Here is a 27,968-nt window from a genome sequence, read left to right as displayed (position 1 = left end):
TCGTTTCATTGGCGAATTTATTAAATTCAATCACTATCAACTTCCAGTAATTGAAGTACTTACATTAAAATAAACCTTAAACTTTACTATCATAAGGTACCCGGCAAATTATCATCAAAGGGAATTGCGCGAACGCGGCACACATGATTTCATAAATATACTAGTAGCTCGTGATCTTTCCATGGTCAGGATTTGAATTCTGTATCACAATAACAAGGAATATGAAATCCAAAGAAAATACAAAAGAACTGAATATACGTAGCGTTAACTAGATATGCGTAAAAGAAGAAAAGTTGAGACAAAAAGTGTGGACATCGCTGATCCTATCTGCGTAAAGTGTGAACAGATCTAGCGAATATTATTAAACTTTAAATTAAGAAATCTTTCAAATCATTTCTTTGTTTTCATTTACCCTCGTTTAATCTATAATGTGGAAGTATGACTTAAATATTGCCGAACAAAATAAATAAATTATAATTTTATCTAAAAATAATCATCATGTTATATTAAGAGGTTCTAGAATCAGTTCAATGATTAATTTTCTCATTAACAGGGTGTTTTGTTAGCACCTTATATTGTATTCATAAATATTGTATTCACGGAATATTCGCTAGATTTGGACGCTCCTTACTTATCCAAATACTTCCACAATCTACCTCCTCCACCAACCAACCTCGTATCTATATATTAGATAAGTATATGAGATACGAGTTTGAGTAAGTATAGCGACGATATGCCTCTGTTATAGTTTAATACCTCTATCATGGGATATCTCATTACTGTTTCAGTATTGTTACTGTTTTATCATGTAGTCGATGACATATATGAATACATTTCTTCACCTTTAATTAAACAGTGTATTTTTATGACCAAATGTACAGAATTCAAATTGGTTGACAGTACCTGCGTATAGCTAATGTCACAGGAATGTTAAATCTAACTGTAAAACTGAATCCACGGCCATGGCCCCTAACTAAACAAGCTTAATACAGCTGGTATTCATACAAAAACTTATTATACTATCAGAGACAAGTCAAATATATAGACTACAAATCTTCATACAACGCTGCGTTATTTCGATAGATTGCACTCGGTAGCATTATATTATAACAGGCGAGATCAAAGTGCCATAGAAAGTACATGGGTCTAAGTCTAGGACACGGTTAAAGTGCGTTTGCAATCAAAATGTTTATTTCAGAGGAAAGCAGATTAGCAGTTTTTATAATTTACTCATCTCTGATATTCCAAAATGCACTCATGGCATCACATTACATATAGAAAAATCACAATTTGAATCCGATGGATCTTAATTTGTGTATAATACAGAAGCTCCAAATTCATAATTATTATAAAGTAGACTTTCAAACAACTGCATAGACTATTTTTATTTGAGTATTTGTCTCTATAAAACTATAACTTAACATATTATATAGATCTTCATCATAAATGCTTGTATAGCACAGAAATATACAGATATATTGATTGAGTAAAATGTGTAAAATCTAAGACGATTTCGTGGTTCGAATTTGACAGGTAAACGAGATAGCGCTGTACAGCTCCATACATTTTGCGGTAACTCAGGTTGCCAAAAGTTGACTTTTGTCTATTCAGTGACCGAAATCATATGGCGCAGTACAGCACCATTTGTTTTGGATGACAAACTAAGGGGCACGTATTTTTCTTAGACTTTACCTCTCTATTACAATCAATTCTCTTTGCTTAAAGGTTAAAGGTATCCAATATTGAATTAGGGTGATTTATTCACTTAGCATATTGTTCACAAAAACATCCCTTTTAAATGAACGCCACATGTATATGCTTTTATATTTTGCAGAGTCTATACAATTATACAAATAACTGGGAAAAGTTTAGTTACTGGTATTGTACAACACAAACTGCTATTTTCATATCGCCACATTCATAATAGTACATTACGATACAAGTGCGAAAAATAGGAAATTCGAAACGAGTGGCGATAAATTAAAACACGACCGAAGGGAGTGTTTTAAATCGACACGAGTTGCGAATTACCTATTCGCACATGTATCGTACAACGTTTTACAGTACATATGGCCCTTTAAATGTTCGACACAGTAACGTAATATGCTACTTCTCGCACTAGTGCTATAAAGTAGCCCCATATGTACTGTAAAATTATTTATATCGTTAATGCCTAAACCGCCAAACGTCGAAAATTAACTAGCACTTTTGAACTGTCATAACCAGGGACCGGCCCGCTATCCGTTAAGGGGCCCACTGATTACCAGTTGGTCGGACGATATCGGCCTGTCAGTTATTCGCAAAAGCTGACAATAGGCGGGTCCACACAGAGTGAGCATACGCGCGGGGCAATTACTCGGCCGAGGGGACGCGCGCGTTTTCCTCGCGCGAGGCACGCCTACACTGGCCGTTTTGTGCGCGAGGAAATTGCCTCGCGCGTATGTTCGCTCTGACTCGCCTAATCGCAAATACTGACAGGGCGATATCGCCCAGCCAGCTGGCAATCAGTGGGCCCCTTTATGTCTGCAGTTCATTGATAATTTTAACGATGCCATCCTAAAATTCCTAAAATTCTCACTCAATCAAATTTTTCTAAATATTTCGTAAATTGTTATCGAGACTCGCCACTTAATTCACATATTCACGTCTCTTTCATTTGGAGCTTGAATGGATGTGTTGTAAACAAACAACACCACTTGACTCAGTCATTCGTCAAGAAACAAATGGTACAATTTAACAATATGTCCTTTCCCGGGACTCAAATGAACTCCTTACAAAATGTCATTTACTTAAATCAATTCAAATAAAAGGCACGCAAACAGAAGTTACTTGCGTTTTTAAAATATTAGTAGGGATAATATTGGCAGAACAACAAAGTCACGTTGTTTTGTTTGTTTATGTTAAGGTCTAAATGGTAGGCTAAGAATGACAAGGCGTTGATTCAACGTTAAAATTATACATTTTTCATACAATGGTGATTTTAGTCGTAAAACCCGTTCCAAACGTTTGAAATGATCTAAGTTGTACAATTTGATTTGTTTGTGTGAATTTGTCTGAATTAAGAAAGAATAGGTATTTATTTCAAAGCTAAAATATTTGCGTAAATAATTTAGAATCTAAGTTGTTTTCCAAAAGACGTTTCCTTCAGTTAGGTAGTTTAGACTTTTTCTTGGTTATCGCACAGATTTATTTTAAGACCTATTAAAACATTTTACTACGTAAGAATTCGTTTACATTTCTCAAAGTTAAGACGATAAATAGATGTGATACCACAACACGGTTAACGTTCTAGTGAATACTATTTTGTAGGCACGATATTTATTTTTCCAATAACATTTTACTAAACTTTCTACAGTTCACGGATCATTAAAGTCCTCGGGATCACGTAAATACAGTCTATAATTATAGTTATCTAATATCAGATGAAGTTCACCTGATATTAGTTGTACTATAAGCGGTTAACCCACTGATACGGATTCGCAGGCCGCACCGATGTTAGAGTTAGACAGCACTATGCCCGTATATAACGATATCCCTCTCGCACACGCGGCGCGAGAATCCGCATCCAATGTGAAAACCACTAAGAACATCATCGTGGGCCGAAATTTTTCTTAAAATGTTTACATAACTTTTAACTCACGGCATCTCCGTTCCGGGCACGTATTACTGGGATCTCTCGTATGTTAAGGATCATCTGCAGTCGAAGATCTGTCGAAAGTTTAAGCAATTTTCAAGTGTCGGCAGCTGCGCTCCGGGCAGGCGCAGGCGCAGGCGCAGGCGGTCAGGAGAGCTCGTGGTCGCGGCGGATGTAGAACAGGATGTAGGGCTTGCAGGCCTGCACGGCGCCGGCGGCGGCCGCGCGCACCGTCTGGTCGTTGCAGTGGAACCACTGCCCCGAGTTGTGCGCGAAGGCCGTGTAGTGCCCCGACCCCGCGCTGCAATATATACTACATTGTAGGAGAGCCCGGAAAACCGCTCAAAAATGGACGAGTGGACGAGTTCAAATAATACGAGTCCATTTTAGCGTTTCCGGCCGAGGCATTACATAGTGCTTTTCACGACTACTGCGAGGAAATAAGAAAACATTTGCATAACTATAAGTACTTTAATATAAATTAATATTTATATTGGCATGAGGACACTTGTTGAAAGAAAGCGATGAATTTTTGCCAGGAATGTTTATATTTTCTTCACTAGAAGAACTCATTTTTATAGCGTAGATACGTGTTTCTTGTATTTTTTAGTCCAACACAATTTACACTATCCAATTCAGTAACTATTTTCCAATCCCGCCGTTTTTACTTTTTTTATCATTTTTAAGAGGCGTTTTTCTGTTGTTTGCTTCAAAAAGACTAAACTTAGAAGCGGGTTTGCTAAAAAACTTAAGACAGTTTTTTTAAACAAGTAATTGGCCCTATAAATAACCTAATTTTATTTTCGAACGAAAAAGTTGCGCCAAAAAACAGACCTTTTACTCGCACTAATACCAGATGATGATAACAATGATCGCCAATGTGATAGTAGTAGTGGTGGTTCAGGTGCTGCAGAGCTATTGTTTGATTTCCAGCTTGGTTTTAGACCATCTATTGCCACATTTCCGAACAGTGGCGTGAAAACCTTATTGTTACACAAACACTCAATTGCCAGGAGTAAAGTGTTTAGAAATTAGCGACAGCGCGCGTAGTTTAAAATAGCACATCTTTATTGGGATATTTTTCCCAGTAGTTATCATTGATAACAGATGAGGTAATATGTCTAAATATTAGCACACTCTTTTTCCTAATTTTGAAAATCTAAATACGGTGTTAAGTGATAACTACTGGTTATATTTTTTTTATTAGCTGTAACAAATGGTAACAAATTGATGAAAAAACGTAAAGTCCGAGATAAACTACCGCGCCGTCCCGGCCTCTAAAGTATCCTGTGCATTATTGGGATTATTTTCAATCGTTCGTTCATGTCATGCACGATCAATTTTCAAAGTTTGCGGTGAATCTACTGGTACGGGATTTTCACCAAACTGATGATGGTAAAATTTCTCATTCGCACTTGAGCGTCACTGAGAGCGCGATCTGATCGAAAGGGAGAGAAATAGTGGTATACGTCCAGCGGAAACGAGAGAGAGATAGTGGTATGCGTTACCCGGAGCCGTGGTGCACGATGACGGCGGCCAGGTCGTACAGCATGGCGCGGCGCCGCTCCAGCACGAAGCGGGACATGTCCAGCGCGCGCAGCGGGAACGAGATGCCCGTGTCCACTTTCGTCCTGCACCAACAAACATTACACTATAATTTACATTCATTTTGTACTGGAGTCAATTATTATTATGCGGGTCCACACAGAGCGAACAGCCTCGCGAGGAAATTTCCTCGCGCGATAAACGCCCGGCCTCGCGCGGTCGCGTGCTCATGTAACTTTTGCCTCAGCACGTTTGCCTCATCCAAGGCAATTTGCTCGGCAAGATGGCTCCACTCAGTCAGCTGTTCATGCTCGCTCTGTGTCGACCCGCCTATTCATTATTTTTAGGGTTCCGTACCTCGAAAGGAAAAAACGGAACCCTTATAGGATCACTTTGTTGTCCGTCCGTCTGTCTGTTTGTCAAGGCCCTTTTTCTCAGGAAAGGGTGGTGATACCTCCACGCGCCGTTCCTGAGAAGCTGGAATTTATATCAAATACTCAGGTCTACTGTCCCTTGGAGCTATGAAAAAATCTAAATTTCGAAGCCAACGCAATCAAAAGATACAGCCGTTTATGCCGCAAATTTTCGACACTCGCAAGGGAATCAAAATCTACAGGGTACTTCCCGTGAACTCAGAATCTTGAAATTTGGTACGAAGCAACGTCTTACAGCACAGATAAAGGAAAAATTGTGAAAACCGTAAGTTTTTAGTTACATCATATAATAAAAATATTTTTAATAATTGATATGACTCGATTGTCGTGATGGGTGAACTTTTACTTATATACCTAGAGGTTTGTATGGAACCCTCGGTGCGCGAATCTGACTCGCACTTGGCCGGTTTTTTTTAAACTAAACGCGAAACAAAATGTCGCCCATAATGAGCATGGTCCCTACGCATTGTGGGTTTTGTATACCTTAAGAAAAAAAAAAATTTAACTTTTAACACATATCAGTGAGATAATAAGGATGAAATCAAAGTCAAATGGCGTTCTAAAAGTTTTAATCATGTGGCGAAAGATGGCAGTAAATTTAACTGGCTACAAAGTTCTCTTTGACAATTCACCTCTATTTCAAATTCTCTTTGGTGGTTATGCTGGTTCTAATTTAGCTTCCAAGGCTTAAGACGAAAGAGGACGGCCGCCTCAAAACCACCTTTCCGTACAAACGTAGTCCACATTTTCCTCTCTGGATCCTAACATGTTTTTTCTATTTTTTCATTATAACACGATTTAGGAGGATTTAAACATTTGTATGAGACCTTTTTTCGCTCCTAACTTTTATAATTAAAACGGTTGGGCATAGCTATGACTAAAATATATAAAATTCTGTAAAAATATTTTACATGATGTCAATATCGATAGGACTACGTTTGTATGGAGAATCGATCGCCCCCTTTCCTTTTAGCCCACACAAACTCACCTGCAGGCTCAAAATCTTCTGATAAAAAAAGAAATCTTGTTAGGTAAAGGTTCTTAGATTTAACCTTACCCGTGAACAAGATGCATGTAACTGCGTCGAAATATCGGGAGCTCAAAAACAACGGTTCATATCCTGGCCGATTTAAGTCTAGTAGATTTAACCTGTCAGATGATGCTGAATATTTTTAGAGATTTTTCAATTTGAAATGTAAAGTTACACAGCTGGATAAAGATGGCTAACTTACCTGAAGTAGTTGTGCCAACGAAACCGCTTGAGGTGTAAGCAGAGCACTTGCGGCAGACGCCGCACTCGGAACTGCTTGGTGGACTTCTGCTTGCTGCCGCAGCCGCTGCAGAAGTAGCGCTCCGTGTCCGCCAGCTCCTCCACCTGGAATGTTTACGTTTATTTCATTAAGGTGGTTCGATTTTCATACAAAAAACAATCGCTATTTATTAATTAATTACACAATATTATTACATAAATAGTTGCGCATCTATCTACTTTCGAATATTCATTTGCGCTAAATTAATAGAAAAACTTCGTTTCATACAGAAATCATGCAATAATCAACGTTATATTTTTATAAATTTTACTCATGTGTGTGTGACAAATGTCGTGTACAAATACATTGCGGCGTTGCCACTCCATGCTTCGGACGGCCATCGGCGCGACGTTGCGATGTTTGACGCGTTTTTAGCTGACTCTGTCGACACTGACACTCAGTGTGACCAGGCGTACGATAATTGTCGTACATGTACAATAATTTGGGCCCCGGTATGACATAATGTTCCAAAGAGCATTATCGTACACTAAAGTACTATAATTTCAGCCCTTGGATGATGCCACCTTAAAAGTCTAGTAATTTGAAGCATAATATGACACTTTCTCTCAGAAATAGGCTAAAATTAGTATATTTTGGGTGTTCGGCTCCTTGGTGTAAGTTTAAAGTTTAAAATGTCTCAATTTCCTGTATACCGTTTGAGTCTATCCCAAAAATACACAAACATAAACAGATTTTTTGCGCAATTTCGACGAAAATTGTCTTTTTTTTTATTATTAATTGGAATTTTAAGCTTATTTTGCTAGACATTTTTAGGGGCTGCCTTTTTGATTGGCGTACGATATTTTTTTCAACGGTACAATAATATTGACACTCAAGTACGATAATTCTCTTCTGCTCGCCTGGCAACACTGCTGAAACTTGACAGGACCTGGGGGCCTACCGCAAAAACCTAAATTCGCAAATTGCGGGGATCTTTCTCTTTTACTCTCACTAAAACGTAATTAGAGTGACAGAGAAAAATGCCCGAAATTGACGAATTTCGATTTTCCCGGTAGCCGCCCTGGTGCTTGACGTACTTGATAGAAAACAACGCTGCCGCATGTTCTGAATTGTGATTTTATGTGTTTTTGGATTGAAAATGATAGCAACGTCTAAATCAAGTTACAAAAATCATCGATATTCTGGTCCGCGAAAAACCAGGAAAAGTGTAACTGTAATTGGAGTCTACAAAAAGCGGCCAAGTGCGAGTCGGACTCGCCCATGAAGGGTTCCGTACCATTTATGACGTATTAAAAAAACTACTTACTAGATCTGGTTCAAACCAATTTTCGTTGGAAGTTTGCATGGTAATGTATATCATATATTATTTTTAGATTTTTCATTCCGTTATTTTAGAAGTTACAGGGGGGGGGACACACTTTTTTTCACTTTGGAAGTGTCTCTCGCGCAAACTATTCAGTTTAGAAAAAAATGATATTAGAAACCTAAATATCATTTTTGAAGACCTATTCTTAGATACCCCACACGTATGGGTTTGATGAAAAAAATTTTTTTTTTTAATTTTTATGGCGTATTAAAAAAAAAACTACTTACTAGATCTCGTTCGAACCAATTTTCGGTGGAAGTTTGCATGGCAATGTATATCATATATTTTTTTTAGATTTTTCATTCTGTTATTTTAGAAGTTACGGGGGGGGGGGGACACACTTTTTACCACTTTGGAAGTGTCTCTCGCGCAAACTATTCACTTTAGAAAAAAATGATATTAGAAACCTCAATATCATTTTTAAAGACCTATCCATAGATACCCCACACGTATGGGTTTGATGAAAAAAGATTTTTTGAGTTTCAGTTCTAAGTATGGGGAACCCCCAAAATTTATTGTTTTTTTTCTATTTTTGTGTAAACATCATAATGCGGTTCATAGAATACATCTACTTACCAAGTTTGAACAGTATAGCTTTTATAGTTTCGGAAAAAAGTGGCTGTGACAGAATCGGACAGACAGACGGACATGACGAATCTATAAGGGTTCCGTTTTTTTGCCATTTGGCTACGGAACCCTAAAAATTACCAATTCATAGAAAATATGACCTAGAAACTAGTTCATTTTTATAAAACTCAATTTTGCCCGAGATTGTACTTAGGCGAATACCTAAGGGAGCTAAGTGTATTGATCTTGAATAATTAGTTGGCTAATATATGACTCCAACATGATATGGACATTTACGTCATAACTATTATACCTAGTTGGTTACTAAGTTCTGTTACTCGATTTCTTTCTTTCTTCCTAGCGTCGTCCCAGCATATTGCCACGGCTCAATGGAGCCTGGGGTCCGCTTTGACAACTAATCCCAAGATTTGGCGTAGGCACTAGTTTTTACGAAAGCCACTGCCATCTGACCTTCCAACCCAGAGGGTAAAACTAAGCCTTGTTGGGATTAGTCCAGTTTCCTCACGATGTTTTCCTTCACCGAAAAGCGACTGGTAAATATCAAATGATATCTGTTCTGAAGTTCTGTTACTCGATTTGCAACCTCTTTATTCCCGTTAAAACAAATGCTACCGAAAAAATAAAAAATGACATAATGTGGTGGATTTGTGAGCTATAATTATATACCACACATAACGCTTATCTCGTCGTATCTATAATGAATTGGGGCCTAAAAGAGAATCGTATTCCAATTTTTTGAAACGCTTGTATTACTTTCTATATTAACTAAAAGTTGCCTTAAAATTCAGCTTTTATACTAAAAACGGCTTTAAATATGTTAAATTAACAAAATATATTTTGACAGATGCTTTCGCGCCCAAAACGCTCTTTGAAAATTGTGTGACGTCACAGTTTATAGATACACACGTAGAAGATACGAACTGTCAACTGATATTTATCATTTGTTGTTAATCGCCTAACCGTCAACAGTGTCAATCCGAGAGTTGTGACGTCATCAGAATCTGCAATGACGTTTCGAGTTTGGTCACGTGACGTGTGCCAAAAGATATTTTAAATTCAATATTTGCAAAAATATGGTCATTACAGGTCCCCTAAAAGTAGTTTAACGTGTTCTTATAATCCAAAAGAATTTATTGGGATACAATTATGCCCTAAGATTTGTAGATGGAAACAACCCTATTGCGTTGCACAAATGTGGGCACCCGCCAAACATGATTTTGGGTGTGTCATACTCAGGGCTAACACAGATTCATTTCTGTGAAAAAGGTGTGAAAACCGGAAACTGGAAACCGTTCTCGAACCAATAGTGAAGCCCTTAAGCCACACCCTATTTCAAAACCAGCCATGGATCTTTGAACAAGACTCAGCTCCTGCACATAAGGCAAAAACAACTCAAGCCTGGTTTCGAAGGAACAAAATTGACTTTATTTCCCACGAAGACTGGCCGTCCTCCAGCCCGGACCTTAACCCCCTGGATTATGCCATATAGCAGGTTATTGAGAAGAAAGCCTGTGCTAAACCCCACACAAATCTTAACTCCCTCAAGCGGGCCATAGTTAAGACAGTGACGGAATTAGACATGACAATCGTGCGTGCCGCTATTGATGACTGGCCTCATCGTTTCAGGGCCTGTGTCAAAGCCAGAGGAGGCGATTTTGAATGATATTGTCATATGTGATTCCTGATTTTGTGTACTTCATTTTACTTATTATTTTATAATATATACTTTATTAAACTTTCGTTGGTATATTTTATGTAGATAAAGATTATTGCAGTAACAGAATTTAATAACCAACTAGGTAGAAAACAATGCAATACATAAAACACATAAATTGGATATGATGTGATCCGTTGAATAAAATTGACAATAAATAAATAATTTTCTATCCCTAGGCATTGTGTGAAACTTCTAGTTGTGTCAAAATATCGGGAAATCAATAATATAAACAAACATGGTAAATATCTCATTTCTTTTTATAATAGTTATAAATAGAAGGCAATGCAATTTTGTAACTTACTGTAATTTAATTAAATGTATCGTAAAAAAAAAGTTTTAATTCTACTGTAAAATAGTACCTACTTTTTTAAAGGCTGGGCAGTAAGGGAAAACAGCGTTTTTTTTTGAAAAAAATACCGGAAAATCTGACTTACAAATTTGGACTTTCTTAGGTTCATTCTACTTAGAATCTTCTCCACCCTAGCATTAAAAAAAGATATCCTAAAATATCCATACCATTACGTCACATTTTAGTGTGATAGAAATTTCAGTGTAAAACTAAAATTTCAATACAAATTTTCGGGTTTTTATAGCACGAGGATTGATTATACTAGTGATTCTGAGTTGGAAGAACCCAAAAATATCATGATGTGTGAGAATCAGATTTTTAATATTTTTATGGAAAAACGCTCATATTTCTCATAAAATAATTTATTAATAATAGGTACTTGATAATACTGATAACAAAAAAAAAATAATGAGTCTCGAACCCACATCCTCTTGCATGTATTTCCACGTACATACCGCAACGCTATTGAAGCCTACTCACGCTGTGCCAAATTGTCTACTACAAGGATCCCAGTACGACTGTTTGAATGTGTGAGTGATAGTTAGAAATAGAGTCAAGAAACATTCTGTCGACATTAAGGGGTAGTTTTTGTACAATGAAGTGTTCAATGTTTGTTTTAATAGTTCAATATTTATTTAAAGAGTGCGCTAAACATAATTTACAGTATAGAAATACCAAAGACTACTCCACAAAAAAATTAAAACTCAAAATTTGCAATTGTGGCGCCATCTAGTGAGGTTTAAGCTTTGGGTAACCTAGTCGAACCACCTTAATGTTATCAATACGTATCATCAATATGTTACAGTATGTAACTAGAATATTATGAAATATTATCCTGTTGTATAAATAAGCCCTGAATAAGCTACTTTTCACTTATCTGCGAATAAAGTTATCGTTGACGTTTCAGTTTTCAAATAAGCTTAATTGGTAGATGTAGTGCTCAGTTTTTCGCTTGTCGCTCGCCATAAGGACGAGATTTGCTTGTATTTTAGACGAATAATCTGTCAAGGCGTCCTTATGGCAAGCGACGTGGGACGTTTTGTCGGCCGCGGACACATTTAGCTAAATAGCCTATGAGGCTCGAGTGGCAGAGCTATATTTCAGCGATTTCGGGGTAGTTTTAGTTTTGTTGAGGCAGGGCAGGTCCAATGTTACCTGGACGAAGCTCGCGAGGCAGTCCAGCAGCGGCACGGGCGCGGCGGCGTCGGGCAGCTCCAGCGACAGGTCCAGGAACGGGTCCAGCTTCTTGCTCTCCGCGCCGCACGCTAAGCAGCGCACCTGTACAAAAACCATGTTTCATTATAGTTCTATCTACTTTTCTTAATACTCCGGACCTTTCTCGCGTAAACATGTGCATTTGCCACGCACCTTAAAAAAATATGAACGTTAACTACGTGCTATTAAACATAATTATTTGTTTAAAAATAATAATAACCTGCGGTTTTCTATATAATACATATATTATCAGTAAAATGAATAATTGAATTTGCCAAACGTCACCTCGCTCTGCAGGGTGCCGCCGAAGACGGCGGTGACGATGGAGGCGGCCGGCGGGCCCTCCGCGCGCGCCGGCGGCAGCAGCTGCAGCAGCTCCGTGTGCAGTCTACGGCACGGGGTGGCGAAGCATTTGTTCATCATTATTAGCGTTTTTACGTTACGTCAGAAATATGGCATCGTTAGGAAAAACAAGTACAAAATGAATAAATTTATTTCCTTACAGTAAATATCACTATATATTGATCGAAACCACAATATAATGCTTTTTAATCTCGTACCTTACTTAGGTAACTTAGCAAGCTTCGGTGCCCAGACCCGGTACTGAATTGAAAAACTCTCTATTATATCAAGATTGTATAAAATTCTATAATTTAATTGCTATTGACGTATTGACGTGTAAAAATCACCTGTCTAGCATGTATCGCAGAAACTCGTGCGCGTCCTGCTGCTGGTACCCGCGGAAGCGTGGAACCACCTTCCATATCACCAGGAACAGGCACTCTGGTGATATTGCTCCCTTGCCGCCACATCCGCTGTTCAGGTTTATCAGCACCTACGAGATTTAAATAACAAATATGTTAAGGTGCTGCGAGTTCAGCCAGCGGAGTTTTTGAAAAATCGATCATAATACGGTTAGCCAAAAAATATAATTGACAATCTCTCTCTAGTAACTTCCATTCGAAACCTGATTAAACTGCTGTCGCTCGATAGGAAATAAGTTTTTGGCAAAAAATTCATTTTTGGTACAAACTTTTATCGCTGACTGTACTTTTATTCCCACGGGCAACTAATACTCATCGAGACAATTCTAAAAACCCCAAACACAATTAGAACGCGTTGTTTTATAATTTTGCATTGTCACCCGACTTACATATGTATGCAAATTTTCAGCTTCGTCGGAAACCGGGAAGTGGTTCAAATTTAACTTGCAAGATTTGACCCTTACATACATAGGTACATTGCAACTTAAATAAAAGTTTGTAAAAAAACAAATAAGAAAACGCACCATCAAAAGGCCGTGACAGGGTAAGGGAACATCTTATGCCTTAACCCCTCGTGCAGCAAGACGCCTCGAAATGGACACTCTCCATCATCCGATTTTTAATAATTAAAACTTGCCGACTCGCCTTTCACTTGCCGACCCCAAACATTCTTGAGGCACAACTGGTCTGCCTCCTTGTCTAAATCGGAAACATAAACTGGACAATCTCGAAATTTACGCTTTGGAATTTTTCAAAATGGCGGAGGCAATGGGGTCTCGAAGGTCCACAGCTCAGAGCCATAAATGTTACCTTTCTCAACTCTTCAGCCATCACCACGTCCGTCATCTCCTGGCGCGTGTAGCTGCGGGAGTGGTACACCTTGCGGCCGTTGGTCTTCGGCTCCAGGACCGGCAAGCTGCTGAAGTAGCAGCTGAACTCCTGGATGTTGCTCAGGCTCTGGAGCACCGCATTCATGAAACATGTGTTGCCTGGAATTGCAAGCGTTCAGCTTATTAATTTAATCAGATGTTATTTCATTGAATTCACAGGGTAATTAGTAGAATTATATTCCTTTGCTGTTGCCAAATTACATATTGATTATTTTGCAAAGGTTACACTCCTCATAATTGCTAGCATATTTTTGTGATTGCTTCATGTTACATACAGCATATGTGGCTAGACATGAAGAATTTTAAATAAGTAACATAAGCAATTACAAACCTATAATTAGAAAATACTTAACATATTGGTGTTAGCGGCACTTGCACCATCCCGCTAACCCAAATTGTACTGGTAACCATGGCAACTCCAGGGTGATTGGTGCAAGTGGTTCTTAGACATTGAGTCATTAGATTTGACGTGCGAAGCTATAAGGGGGCGTCCACAAATTACGTAACGCAAATTGGAGGGGGGAGGGGGGGGGGTCAGGCCAAGCGTGACGGTCCTGTTACGTTGGGGAGGGGGGGGGGGGTCAAGGTTGGCGTTACGGCACGCACGATTTAAAAAAAAAAAAAATTGTGTTTTTATGTATTATTATAAAATATTAGCCACAAAAAATGGGATCGCCGCCGAAGCCGATACCGATTGTCCCGTTCATAGATGATTAAATTTCTTGATTCCTTGAAACCACAGTTTAATGATTTATTAAAACAGACAGATTTTTGGTTAAAAAGTATCTATACTACCACCTGTATTTCTTTTCTGAATATTAATCTAAAGATTTTTACAAAGCACTAGTTACGTAACGGAATTGAAGGGGGGGGTCCCAGATAAGCGTGACGGTCCTGTTACATGAGAGGAGGGGGGGGGTCAAAAAATAAGGAATTTTGCGTTACGTAATTTGTGGACGCCCCCTAAGAATAATGTTATGCTATTTTACAAACTCGATGGGTATGCTGATCATCAATACTGTAAAAAGGCCCAAAAAGAAAAGCACTCTTGTTGACTATACAATAATGTAATAAATTCAATAGAGGTACAACTGTTATAAAAGCTTGACAATGTTTAGTACCGGCCAGACGTCATGTTTCTCGGGAAAATCTTAACACCGCGATCTAGGATTTTCAACACATGGTATAGCGACATCTAGCAGGCAATTTGACAACTAAAATTAACTTCTTGCAAATAAAGTTAGGAAATACATACAGAGGTTGGACATTCCGCCCACCAAGGACAATAATAACACAAGTGTCCTTATTTCCGCCCACCATGAGACAACTAACTCTAACAAAAAAACAAAATGTCATGTAACATGGCACAGTGGAAAGTAATTGTAACATCTGATATCCAAAATGTATAACTACAAACTCAGAATTAAAAAAAAAACTTCAACTTATATTTGGCAAGAAACAAGACAAAAAAAAAACAACTAACAACCTAAGTTTCTATTGGCAAAAAACATAGTTTGCCAACAGGTCGTTTGATAATATTCCCTTTGCAACGTAAACTAACTACTCTAGTGATTCCATCCAGACCTGGGTGTTTATCAGTGACTACACCATATAACCATCTTGCTGGAGTCAAATTATCTTCCTTTACTAACACCACACTACCTACCACTGGCTCGGGAGTTTGATGAGCCCACTTATAACGGTGGTAAAACTGAGTCAGATATTCACGCGACCATCGGCGCCAGAAATCTTGGACCATTTTCTGTGTTAGCTACCATCTTCTTAAACTATCTACATTGGTACACTCATAGTTAGAGTCCGGGACAAGTACTAGGGACTCTTCAACCAGAAAATGCCCAGGAGTGAGTGGTATACGATCATCAATGTTGTTACTATTAATTCTTGACATAGGCCTTGAGTTGAGGCAAGCTTCGATTTGAGCTAAAACTGTTGCCATTTCCTCAAATGTCGAGGTGGAATTTCCAATTACTCGTCTAAGATGATGTTTTGTGGATTTGACTCCCGCCTCCCAGAGGCCTCCAAAGTTTGGAGAATGTGGAGGAATCCAATGCCAATTAGTGGAATTTGTAGCAAGCTGGTCGGCAATTTCCACAGCTATGCTTGATCGTTCTTCCGCGTATAACTGCTTCAGCTCACGAGCAGCTCCTACGAAGTTTGTTCCATTGTCGCTCCACAAATCAGCGCAATGACCACGGCGTGCTGTAAAGCGTTTAAAGGCCGCAATAAATCCTTGAGCTGTCAAATCACTGACTGCTTCAAGATGTATTGCTCTTGTAGCCATACAAATGAAAACGCAGATGTAGCCTTTGTAAGAGCGGTGGCCTCTTCCCTTTGAGGTGCGCATGTTTATTGGACCAGCATAGTCCACACCACTCTGAAAAAAGGGGCGATTGACAGTTCCTCGAACTGACGGCAGCTGTCCCATCAGTGGATGTCTCGATGCAGCAGCATAGCGAGCGCAAGTCACATTTTTGCGAACGAATAACTTAACGGAATTGGTTGCTCCGATGACAAAATATTTAGATCTTAAGTAATTGAGCATCAGTTGTGGGTTGCCATGCAGAGTTTTTTCGTGCGCGTTGTCTAAGACCAAAGTTGTGAAGTGCGACTTATGTGGAATTATAACTGGGTGTTTCATTTGTTCACTGATTCCAGCATGCTCTAATCTTCCACCAACTCTCAGGATACCATCTTCATCATTTATAGGGTTTAGTGAGGTAAGTTGACTCTTCTTATTAATTGTTTTATTTTCGTTCAGATTTTTCAATTCTTCTTTGAAATGATTCGCTTGAACAATCTTAATACACATTTTCAAAATCTCTTGTATTTCAGTGCTTGTTAACCATAAACTTACTTTTTCTTTTCTAGCACATTTCAAGAAACGTTTACAGAAAGCCAGAATGCGTAGCAGTTTCCACAATTTAGAAAACCTTGAAATAAGTGTTTCTTCGGCATCTGCTGTGACATCATTACCACAAGTATTCACGAAGCATGCTTTAGTGCTTTTTTCTTCTAACTTCGTGTCTTTTATGTTTGGTTTTTTGTAGCTAATTTCTTTATTTTTTAGCCACGACGGACCTTCTATCCAGAGCTCTTCTTTACTCAGGTGCTGTGTACCTCTAGACGCGCAGTCTGCAGGATTATCTTTCGAAGAGACATGGGACCATTGGTGCGGCTCAACTGATGTTATTATTTCAGATACACGGTTGGCAACAAAAGTTTTCCATCGATTTGGACGACTATTTAGCCAAGAAATGACCACTGTGGAGTCAGTCCATGCATGAATGTTTGCCTTGCTGATACTCATAACATCGGCTACTTCAACCAGCAATTTGGTGAGTAACACAGCTCCACACAATTCCAGACGTGGAATAGAAATTTGTTTGATAGGAGCCACTTTAGTTTTGGACGTGATCAGTGACACGTGCACCTTTCCTTCTTCATCTACAGTCCTCAAGTACACAACAGCAGCAAACGCTTCATTAGAAGCGTCGCAGAATCCCTGAAGTTCCGCAGTTACATTGGATCTAGCGTTGTTCCACCTAGGCAGCTTGAATTCGGTAAGTTGGTTTAGACTTTCTCTGTAGTTTAGCCAATTCTTCAGTAATTGTGGTGGAACTTCATCATCCCATTCGATTCCCGAAAGCCACAATTTCTGGATGAAAATTTTAACCACTATGATCACTGGAGCTAACCAACCAAGTGGATCAAACAGCCTTGATATGTCAGATATGACACTTCTTTTTGTTACAGGAACTTTGAGTGGAGGAAGCTGTACCGAATATTCAAATTCGTCATTTCTGCGATTCCAGACCAGTCCCAGAATTTTCATGACAACGTCTATCTTCAACTGGAGACTTCCTTCCTCTTTGACATCAGTTTCTTTCATGTAACGCATTAATTCTTCATTATTACTGCTCCATTTCTGTAATTGGAATCCACCTTTTTTCAAAAGTTCATTCATCTCTTGGTACACTACTTTACCCTCTTCTACAGATTCACAGCCTGTTAACAAATCATCTACATAAAAATGCTTGAGGACCCTATCAGCAGCATTTGGATACTGTGATCCTTCATCGTGGGCTACTTGCTGAAGAGCACGCACTGCGAGATGGGGTGCTGATGCCGTACCAAAAGTGACTCGGAGCAGTCTCAAGTGCTTTATCTTCTCCCCCGAGTTTTCACGCCATAGGATGCGTTGAAAATCTACATCGTCTTCGTGCACTTTTACCTGCCTGTACATTTTAACAATGTCTGCTACCAGACATATAGGATGGCAACGCCAACGAAGGATGGTATGACGCAAAACAGGTTGCAGAGTTGGACCTACTAATAGGTCTTGATTTAAGGATACGCCATTAGAGCCAGGACAAGACGCGTCATAAACTACCCGAAGCTTTGACGTGGATTTGTCATCTCGGATGACAGCATGATGTGGCAAGTAAACTGCATCTGGGTTGTTCTCCTGTCCTGGGGGAACTTCTTCCATGTGTTCTAGCTCAAGATATTCATTGATGACATCTGTGTAGCGTTTCTTCATTTCAGGATCTTTTGCGAACCTCTTTTCTAATTGGTTGAGACGCCTAGTTGCAATAGGCACAAAGTTTCCGTGTTTGCAACTGGGATCTTGATCACGAAATGGTAGTTTCACAATATATCTACCTGTGCTATCACGTTCAGTGGTAGCAGTAAAAAATTCTTCACATTTCTTCTCGTCTTCAGTGTAATGTTGCTTGGGATCTGTCGTATTGTGGTCAGCCTCGAGCTCCCAAAATTTTTTGAGTAACTCATTTTCATCTAAATGAATGTGGTTAACGCTAACGCTGTTACGAATTTCCGACTCACCTAAGTGAGTTGGCCCTGAAACGATCCAGCCTAAAGACGTTCGCTGAGCGATGAGTGCTCCCTGTGGAGCTTTGATCATTTCGTTTAAAAGTATTTGACCGTACACCTCTCCTCCTAGGAGCAAGTCGATTTTGCCGGGAATGTTGAATGTGGAATCTGCTAAATTTAATTTAGACAGTTCAGACCACGAATCAATGACAATACGTTTTCTCGGCCGATTCGATGTTACCTTGCCCAAAACATGAGCATGCACGTTCACTTCAAAGTCAGGTTCTAGGAGTGATGAAATTTTTACCTTTACCACCGCCTTAGAGTTCACAGGTGAACTCTCTTCACCGCCTAGACCCGTGACTGTGCTCTTGTGGGAAACCTTGTTTAGTCCCAGCAGTTGTGCTGCAGACTCCGTTATAAAAGAGGCTTCCGAGCATTGGTCGATTAAACATCTGAGGGTTATACCTGAACCTGTTTTCGACTGAGCTTGAACCAAAGCCGTTGGCAAGAAAACTTGCCCACGACTGGTCGAAAAACAAGTTGTTACATTATTGGGCTCATCACACGATAATGATGGAGCTGTTGTTGCATGTGCAACAATACTGCCTTCAACCGATTGAGTAGGTTTGACTTGAGAATCGGTTGCTTGAGTGCTAGTTTTTGGGTGCAGTAAAGAATGATGTTTGCGCTTGCAAATTCGGCATCTACTAGATTGGCGACAGGAATATACGTTGTGACCTGAACCTAAGCAATTGAAGCAAAAATTACCGGACTGGATGAAATCACGTCGAGCATCAACATCGATTTTTGCAAAACCTTTACAATTACACAATTTGTGATTCTCTGAACAATAGCCACAAGAAATTTCAGTGACATGATGCACTTTAAAGTTGCTACTACATTGTGCATTGGGTTTCTTTGAAACAAAGCTAGTCTTCGATGATTTCCCATCAAAACATTCGAGTGCCCTAAATCGGGTTTCTAAAAATTCTCGAAGTTGGTTGAGTGTGGGCAAATCTTCAGAAGACTCGCTAACCTTAAGTTCCCACTGTTTCCTAGACTCGTTGTCTAATTTAAGACAAATTATATGAATCACAATTATGTCCCATGTATTTGTGTCGATGCCTAAGTTGTTCAATCCATTTAAACACTCATTTGTAGTGTCCAGCAATTCTTTGAGTGCATTCGCGGACTCCGTCGTAATATTCTTCTGACTCATGAAGCGTTTGAGAATGCAGTTAGAAAGATACTTCTTATTATTATAGCGCTTTTCCAATTTCTCCCAACATGCGCTGTAATTATCCTGCGTGATCTGTACGTGACGCAAAAGCTGTTCAGCTTCACCGACTAAATAACCTTTCAGGTAGTGCAATTTTTGGACGTCGTCTAAATCTCTATTCTTATGGATGAGCGACGTGAATAGATCTCTGAAGCTAATCCACTCAGAATAATTTCCTGAAAACGTAGGAATTGAAATCTTTGGTAGCTTTACCATCACCGATTTGCCTTGATTAACATCAGACTTATTCTCAATTATGGTAGACTCAGTGCTCTTTCCAGGAATCGAAACATTTAGTTTGTTTAAGGCAATCTTAAGATCCGACTTATAATCCATGAATAACTCTTCCGCATTAGAATATATGTCTTCAGTAATATACTCGCTGAACTCAAGTGTAGTAGACTCTTGAATGATTTTAGTATGAGTTGACACAAACTTTTCCCATAAAGATTCTAAGGTTTCTAATCTTGTGCTAAGATAATCTACAGAGTTAAGCCGTTCCTTAGGCGATTTTTTAAAGTTAGTGTTAGCCTTATCTATTCTCAAATACAAGTCCTGTTGCACTTTTATAAGAGCCTCCATGGTGAAATTTTCTAAGTGTTTGGAACTTAGCAATATCTTGGCAAAATTGGGCGTGGATTCCCCGTCGTTCCACTTTCTTCGAAACTATTCTAAGTCCAAACTTGCTACGAATTTTTCTATGTCCAAACTTGATGAAATTTATTCAAAGTCCAAATTTGTTGAAATTTCACTAAGTTTTTGACAGTTGCACTATTTAATAATTTAATATACTCACGGTTGTCACTTCACTACGTCACACATATAATTCGCTTACGTCATAATGCTGCTTCTCACCACTGACGTCACAATGCATTTGCTTACGTCACACGCTGCTCCGGGAAACATAGGCTCTTCTCGCCTTAACACCGCTGGCAGCAAACCACTACCTTGCCCGGCGTCCGTTGGCCCGAAGTTTACCGAATCCACTAGCCGAACTAATCCGGCTCGAAGGACCATGTAAAAAGGCCCAAAAAGAAAAGCACTCTTGTTGACTATACAATAATGTAATAAATTCAATAGAGGTACAACTGTTATAAAAGCTTGACAATGTTTAGTACCGGCCAGACGTCATGTTTCTCGGGAAAATCTTAACACCGCGATCTAGGATTTTCAACACATGGTATAGCGACATCTAGCAGGCAATTTGACAACTAAAATTAACTTCTTGCAAATAAAGTTAGGAAATACATACAGAGGTTGGACAAATACAATTTTGCGAGATTTGGCGTTTTTAGGTTATAAATTACAATACAATACAAATACTCTTTATTGTACACCTCAATACATAAACAATACAAATAATACAACACATTAAGCAGAAATTAAATTATATGGAGGTGACACCTACTACCCTACCCATTGGGTTTATTCCACTAGTTACCACCAAGCTGTTACCAGTGGTAACTAATGGGATTTTTTTTCCAGCTTTTACCAGTGGTAACAACTTGGTGGTAACTATTGGGAATAATCCTACCCAGGGTTCGAGTTTGAGAAATACTATAGATACTTTGCTATCGCAAACCCACTGGCTCGGTAAAAACAAGGACCTATAAAACTGCATCTGTACTTATTATGTATTAGTATGTCAACTTGTACTGTATATAGACAAGCTGTAGATATTTGTTTCAAGTATTGCAAAATTTTTTTGCATTTAAATACGATTTTTTTTTGTATTTAAAAAGTGCATTAGCTTCGTATTTTGATATGTAAATTAAGGAAACTATGGGTCTATTTACTGCTGATTAATGTTGTTGAATAGCCGGGTCCACACAGAGCGAGCATAAGCCTCGGCCGAGGCGGTATGCTCGGGCGAGGAAAACGCACGCGCCGCCTCGGCCGAGACACGTGTACACTGGCCGGTTTGTGCGTGAGGAAACTGCCTCGCGCTCGCGCGTATGCTCGCTCTGTGTGGACCCGGCTATTGACTGTTTGTTTCTCAATAAATAAAAACTGAACCTACCTAAATTTTTTAATCCTACAACTTTCTTCTCCCTGTGATTGTTGCCGTTGCAGGGCGAGCCCTTCTTCTCCTTGCTCTTGGGGCCGCTCTCCGCCGAGCTGCTGTCGTCGGAGTGGGATCTTTTACGGGAACGCGGCCTTAAGCTACGAACTGTTTCTTCGGGCGTCTGCAAAAAAAAGCGCATTTAACCGATTTGCAAGACATTGAGTTTGAGTGTATTTGATTTTGTATGCTTCTCTTATTCTTATTACTCATTCATACTCCAGAATCGTATCATACTATAAATACCAATGACTTCCTCGAATCATTTGATATTTTACCTACTTATCAAGTTAGCACTAACTTTTCGTTAAAAAAGGACAATAGGGACTTAAATAAATATAAATAAATATTATAGGACATTATTACACAAATTGACTAAGTCCCACAGTAAGCTCAATAAGGCTTGTGTTGTAGGTACCTAGACAACGATATATATAATATATAATTATAAATACTTAATTACATAGAAAACACCCATGACTCAGAGACAAATATCCGTGTTCATCACACAAATATATGCTCTTACCAGGATTTGAACCCGGAACCATCAGCGTCATAGGCAGGGTCACTACCCACTAGGCCAGACCGGTCGTCGCTACTTACTACGAGGAACATGTAAGTACCTTAGTATTTTTAGTCCGTTTGTCCGTATCCGAGCCCTCCTGTGCTTCTGTCGTGTCTGCACCCCTGGCTTCCTTGCTAGAAGAAGGCTCCTGCGCTGAGGAGGAGGATGAACAACTGTTTGGCTCGCTGCCATCTTTACTGTTTTCCTCATTACCTAGGTTACTATTTGTGTCGGTCACATTTCTTATTTGCATAATACTTTGCCTTATTTTGTCTATTGATTGTGTTTCTGTGTCGTTTGATACATAGTCATCACATTTGTAGCTGAAATTTAAATAATATAGTTATTTGATATTTTATTACAAGTCATATTTTACAAAGAGTGATTTATAATACTATCACTAAAGGATTTACTAGTTACCAATGTGACAGATAGGTAGATACAAGAGAAAAAGATAAGCAAATAAACAATTATATAAAAAACCTTCCGGCTAAACTAAAGAAAACATTGTAAGAGTAGTTTAAACACGACATTAAAAATTTAAATAGTTATGGAAAATACAATGTTGGTTTAAACTATTTTTACTAACTAATTTCGTGCCTACAAATTATATATGTTATAAGCCGGGTCCACAAAGAGCGAGCATACGCGCGAAGCAATTTCCTCACGCACAAACCGGCCAGTGTAGACGTGCCTCGGCCGAGGCGGCGCGTGCGTCTTCCTCGCTCGAGCGCGCCGCCTCGGCCGAGGCACGTCTAGACTGGCCGGTTTGTGCGTGAGGAAATTGCTTCGCACGTACGTGCTCGCTCGCGCGCTCGGTGTGGACCCGCCTATAGTCAAACCTCGAAGCTCTGGAGCTCCTAGGTTTGACTAGTCAATCCTGTGACTGAAATAATGATGTTGAAGGAGAGACTAATTTGGTGAGGCAAACGTTGAAAGTCCACTTGAAATCAGGGCTTAACCAGTCATACTTCAATTAGGTATTAGAACGTCTTACTTTGTTACATTGTGTATAATAAAACGTCATTTTTTAATTTAAATGTTTATTATTTGAATATTATCGTAATTAAAATCTCGTTCCCTAAGTCGACACAGACCTGGGGGCCTACCGCGAAAACCGGAATTCGCAAATTGCGGGGATCTTTCTCTTTTACTCTTACTAAAACGTAATTAGAGTGACAGAGAAAAATGCCCGCAATTGACGAACTTCGATTTTCGCGGTTATAGCCCTGCTACGGGGGGGGGGCTCCTATTTCTGGACAGATTGCCCCTTGGTTGAGCATCTGAAGCTAACAGGTTTAAACATGTTACAAAGTGCAGTACAGACCGATGTTTGACACAGTCTGACAGTCACTTCTAGGATCGACTAGGCAAAGCCCGAGACAGATATTTTACTCTCAACATTTGCCTGTAAAGTTAGGAACTTCTAGGTGTGACTAAAAATACTTCAGTCAAAGGGTGAAATTAGAATTAATTTTGGGGTTTGCCCAAAGGCTTTGGTCAAACGGGAAGAGACTGCATATGCATATCGACCTTTGACTAACATATATATATTTTACTTACCAGTAAACCGAGAACACATCAGAATTCATACACAGCTGATGGCCCGAAGTCTCGGCATGTAGCTTTGCATGCCCATTCACATACCGACCACAGTTCACCACCCCACACTGTAGACACAACCAATTCTGATCCTTTGCTGCACATTCTGCAAAACAAAACATTGTTACATATTAAATATAATGTAATGTAATCAATAACTTCGTTTTGACAATAGATCTGGCCTAGTGGGTAGTGATGTTACCTAAGAAGCAAATGGTCCTGGGTTCGAATTCCAGTAAGGGCTTTTATTTGTGTAATGAACACAGATATTTTTTCCAGAGTCCTGGGTATTTTCTATGTATATAACACATAAGTATGTATCTATCTTTATACATATATATTTATGTAATATGTATGTATTTATGTATATCATCTCCTAGTACCCATACTTAATCCAAACTTTGCTTAGTTTGGGGTTAGGGTGATTAGTGTAAGATCGTCCCCAAATATTTATTTACTTAACACTGGATTGTCATAGGTTAGGTGAGAAAAAAGATAGCTAGCAATTGACAGATCAGAATTCAATTTGAAATAGTTAAAATATTAGGAACAATCTGATTACAATGGCCAAACTAGATACAACGTTCATTGAGAATGGCCCAAAATAAAACGACTTTAAGCTATGTTAATCAAAACATTTAGCTACACGAGGTATATATTAATTTATTAAATTGAACAGAGTCAGGATACCAGTATTTTACACAATTATATTTCTATAGATATAGCTGTCATAAAGTAACATGAAGTTCAAGATTTTTTCAAAAATAGTAGTAAGGTAGGTGTGATCAATTTCTATACGTTAAGTTCCCTCAAGTTATCTTGATACCTTTTTATACAATTCGTGCTATCTCTTTGCGAAGGTATTGACGTGAATGACGTGTTTTCTAGTTCAACACACTGCGCAATACGAAATTAAGTAACTAAACTAACATCATATTAGGCTGATCACATATTGTATCAATGCGAATCTGACTCATTCCATTTGGACTTTACGGAAAGCGATATTTGTTTATAAAGCAGATGTTTGAGGAAAGTGCATAACCTAGTATCCATGTCTAGGATTAGTTTCATATCATGACGGAACGCATGCTATTATCATAACATTTCAGCATAAAATAACAATATTTTTAACACATCGCGGCAGGTAACGCGACATTCTCATCATTCACGGTCATTCGAGTACCCCGCGCCCCACCCCGTTTCTCCCACTTCCCCTTCCCCTCTGCGACCCATGATAACAGCTGATTAATAAAACTTCGCTGTATTGATTTTTCAAACTAACCCTAACAAATGCGACGTGGCGTCTCGACCACAACGCATATTTTGAGATATGAAACTCTCGTCATATTTTGTTAACAAACTAAGTCATTACCTGAACAATCCCAGTTCTTTGTGATCGAGGTATCTTCTGTGATGAGGTCGCTGTCCACCTTGACGTTATCTAACAAATGGGTACATTCCATTCTTCATAATAGGTATGATCTAACCGAATAAAAATAATATAAGCTTAATTTAGAACTCATGGAAATGAAATAGATTTCTATCACAACTCTCTCGAGCTCACAAAACGAATGAGATCGAGCTAGGGAGCAAAAGCAAACACAACAATTAAAGTGGGTTGCCATCTATAAAACTACTGTAAGAAAATGAAGCAATCATTTCAGTTTTGAAAATGTACATATCTCACTGTATTTAATAATAAAAAACCGATAAACACTGCATTTGTTTAGAATTGAGCAATATTTACTGTTTCAAACAACCAATTTGCTGAAATAATGTTGCCATTTGATATAAAAAAAATTGCTATTTGTAGAACACGCTTACTGCTTATCGCGGGAGTTTTCAATCATTATGAGTAGGAAATGAAACGTGGTGGCTATATTGTCGGTATTTACACGCCTTGAGATAAAATCTAAGTAGTAAGCATAAACAGAGGGCCTACCGCGAACACCGAAGTTGCAAATTGCAGGCAGGTTTCTTTGTCACTTACGCCTAAATTGGAGTAAAAGAGAAAGATGCCCGCAATTTGCGAACTTCAGGAAGCATTTTGTTCATAAAAATCTTAATTTTATTTTATCCTATAACAGGCTATTAAAATAAGGCTTGATTTCAAGCCTGCCCTTCACCATATTATGTGTGAAAACTAGTCTTTTTACTTCAGATGCTGAAGACTTGTCTTCAAAAGCATAATTTAATGAATTGAAAAAATAAAACAACTAGTATATTTTAATGTTTATTATCCTTAATTACGTCTGCCACCATAACCGCCCGATGTAGCCGGTTGTGTCAGCTGGAGGCCATTAATATTGTTGAAGTCTAGCATCTTCAACATGTCCTTGGTGTCGGGATCAACCTCGATGATGTCATGCTCCAAGGCAGAGACTTCAGGGACGTAGTTGTCACGTCTCTCACGCTCCTCCTCCTGCAGTTTGATGGAGATTCCACGGACCTGGGAGTTCCGGAGACGCCTCATCAAGTGGGTGGCAAACCTACGAAAAATTTACAAATTAGACAATAGAAAGAATGAGGTTTGGATGCTTATAGAACAAAATGTACATGTTGCAATTTTGTCTTATAAAGATCCAAACTATTAAATGCAAAGAGAAAGGGATATAGAGGTCGATGAACTTTCAATGTATTCTGTAAAAGATAAAATTGGTGGCAATGGAATATTATTAGGTACAAAATGAACTGGCAACATAACAATAATCCTTGCAACTGGGATGAGGTCTTCAGAGAAACAATAAAATGAAATGAATGCTACAAAGATTAAAACAAGATTTTGGTGAACACTACTATTCATTAAAAACAAGACTGGAGTGACAGTACTGCCAGTCCTTAAAACATGAAAATAGTAGCAAATCTAATAGGCGGGTCCACACAGAGTGAGCATACGCGCGAGGCAATTTCCTCACGCACAAACCGGCCAGTGTAGACGTGCCTCGGCCACTCGCTCTGTGTGGACCCGCCTAACGACTAATAGGTTAGGAATTCATCTGGAACAAATTGTCAGACACAACCAAATCATAAAAAAAGTAAGTAGATAAGTAAGCTTTATTCAACAGCAGTTCTTACATTTCATTAAAATTACAGTCTACATAAGTATTAACATTCTACTCGTAATGATTTAGTGCCCCACATATAGTAAAATTAGTGATGTTCAGAATTGTACACAATTTGAGTCCAATTTTCCAACAGCTTATTATAATTTAAAGGAAACGGGGATATCCTAAGGCAAAAAAGAAATATACTAATAAGAAAACTTAAAAGCATAACATAAAGTTTAATCAAAACATGACATATCGACTTACCCGGCGATCTTGTTACGAAGGGGCTTCGTAGGAATGATAGCGATTTCCTCACATATTCTCTTGTTGGTGTCAAAATCAAGGGTCAACCTTGTGTAGTATTTCTCAATAATGATTTTGGCTGCCTTCTTCACGGTCTTAGTCCTGACGCGACCCTGGAATATGTCAGGTTATGGGGTAAATATAGGCATCACAAGAAGAGGTTCCACGTAGCGGTTTATTAAATACACCAATGTAGCACATATTAGAGAGATTGGAAAGATTAAATGGGATTTAACTAAAATAAAATAATCACCATGGTTAGGAATTACTGTTGCCGTCTCTGACAGTTAACAGAAAAGAATCTATAGTCTATGAAGCTTAAAATGTCAAACTACACGCACAGATTGTGAACATTTTTTTTAGCTAAGCTCTATTGTATTTGAAGCAAAAGTGTAGGTAGAATAAAATATTATTAACAAAGATTTTAAAATAATTAAATAATCATTTCCTTTTTTGTGTACGCAGCGTACACGGATATCA

General features: G+C 38.7%; 2 protein-coding genes across 2 annotated transcripts; both read right to left on the bottom strand.

Annotated features, from left to right (window-relative positions):
• LOC133527197 (ubiquitin carboxyl-terminal hydrolase 3-like) lies at positions 1 to 25,770 on the bottom strand. The gene is made up of 11 exons (XM_061864096.1): positions 25,511 to 25,770; positions 24,100 to 24,244; positions 22,595 to 22,859; positions 21,930 to 22,095; positions 13,694 to 13,872; positions 12,809 to 12,954; positions 12,405 to 12,507; positions 12,060 to 12,182; positions 6,846 to 6,988; positions 5,143 to 5,265; positions 1 to 3,935 (listed from the first exon to the last, which is right to left on the bottom strand). The coding sequence occupies exons 1-11, from the start codon at positions 25,599 to 25,601 to the stop codon at positions 3,782 to 3,784; spliced, it is 1,638 nt and encodes a 545-aa protein (XP_061720080.1). The 5' UTR covers positions 25,602 to 25,770; the 3' UTR covers positions 1 to 3,781.
• Positions 25,771 to 26,358: 588 nt separating this feature from the next.
• On the bottom strand, positions 26,359 to 27,887 carry LOC133527204 (small ribosomal subunit protein eS17). The gene is made up of 3 exons (XM_061864104.1): positions 27,742 to 27,887; positions 27,450 to 27,601; positions 26,359 to 26,627 (listed from the first exon to the last, which is right to left on the bottom strand). Exons 1-3 carry the CDS (start codon positions 27,742 to 27,744, stop codon positions 26,381 to 26,383), a joined length of 402 nt encoding a protein of 133 aa, XP_061720088.1. The 5' UTR covers positions 27,745 to 27,887; the 3' UTR covers positions 26,359 to 26,380.
• Between the last annotated feature and the right edge of the window lie 81 nt (positions 27,888 to 27,968).

This window comes from Cydia pomonella, chromosome 17, assembly GCF_033807575.1.
Source record: "Cydia pomonella isolate Wapato2018A chromosome 17, ilCydPomo1, whole genome shotgun sequence".
Taxonomy (NCBI): Eukaryota; Metazoa; Arthropoda; class Insecta; order Lepidoptera; family Tortricidae; genus Cydia; species Cydia pomonella.
This window is presented reverse-complemented; position numbering and strand designations above follow the sequence as displayed.

Coding starts and splice junctions, on each gene's coding strand:
- LOC133527197 (XM_061864096.1), bottom strand. CDS start 25,601: ATGGAATGTACCCATTTGTTAGATAACGTCAAGGTGGACAGCGACCTC. Junction 22,860..24,099: donor GATGTGTTCTCGGTTTACTG/GTAAGTAAAATA, acceptor TTTAAATTTCAG/CTACAAATGTGATGACTATG. Junction 12,183..12,404: donor GCGGCACCCTGCAGAGCGAG/GTGACGTTTGGC, acceptor GTTTTTGTACAG/GTGCGCTGCTTAGCGTGCGG.
- LOC133527204 (XM_061864104.1), bottom strand. Junction 26,628..27,449: donor CTTCGTAACAAGATCGCCGG/GTAAGTCGATAT, acceptor AATTTTTCGTAG/GTTTGCCACCCACTTGATGA.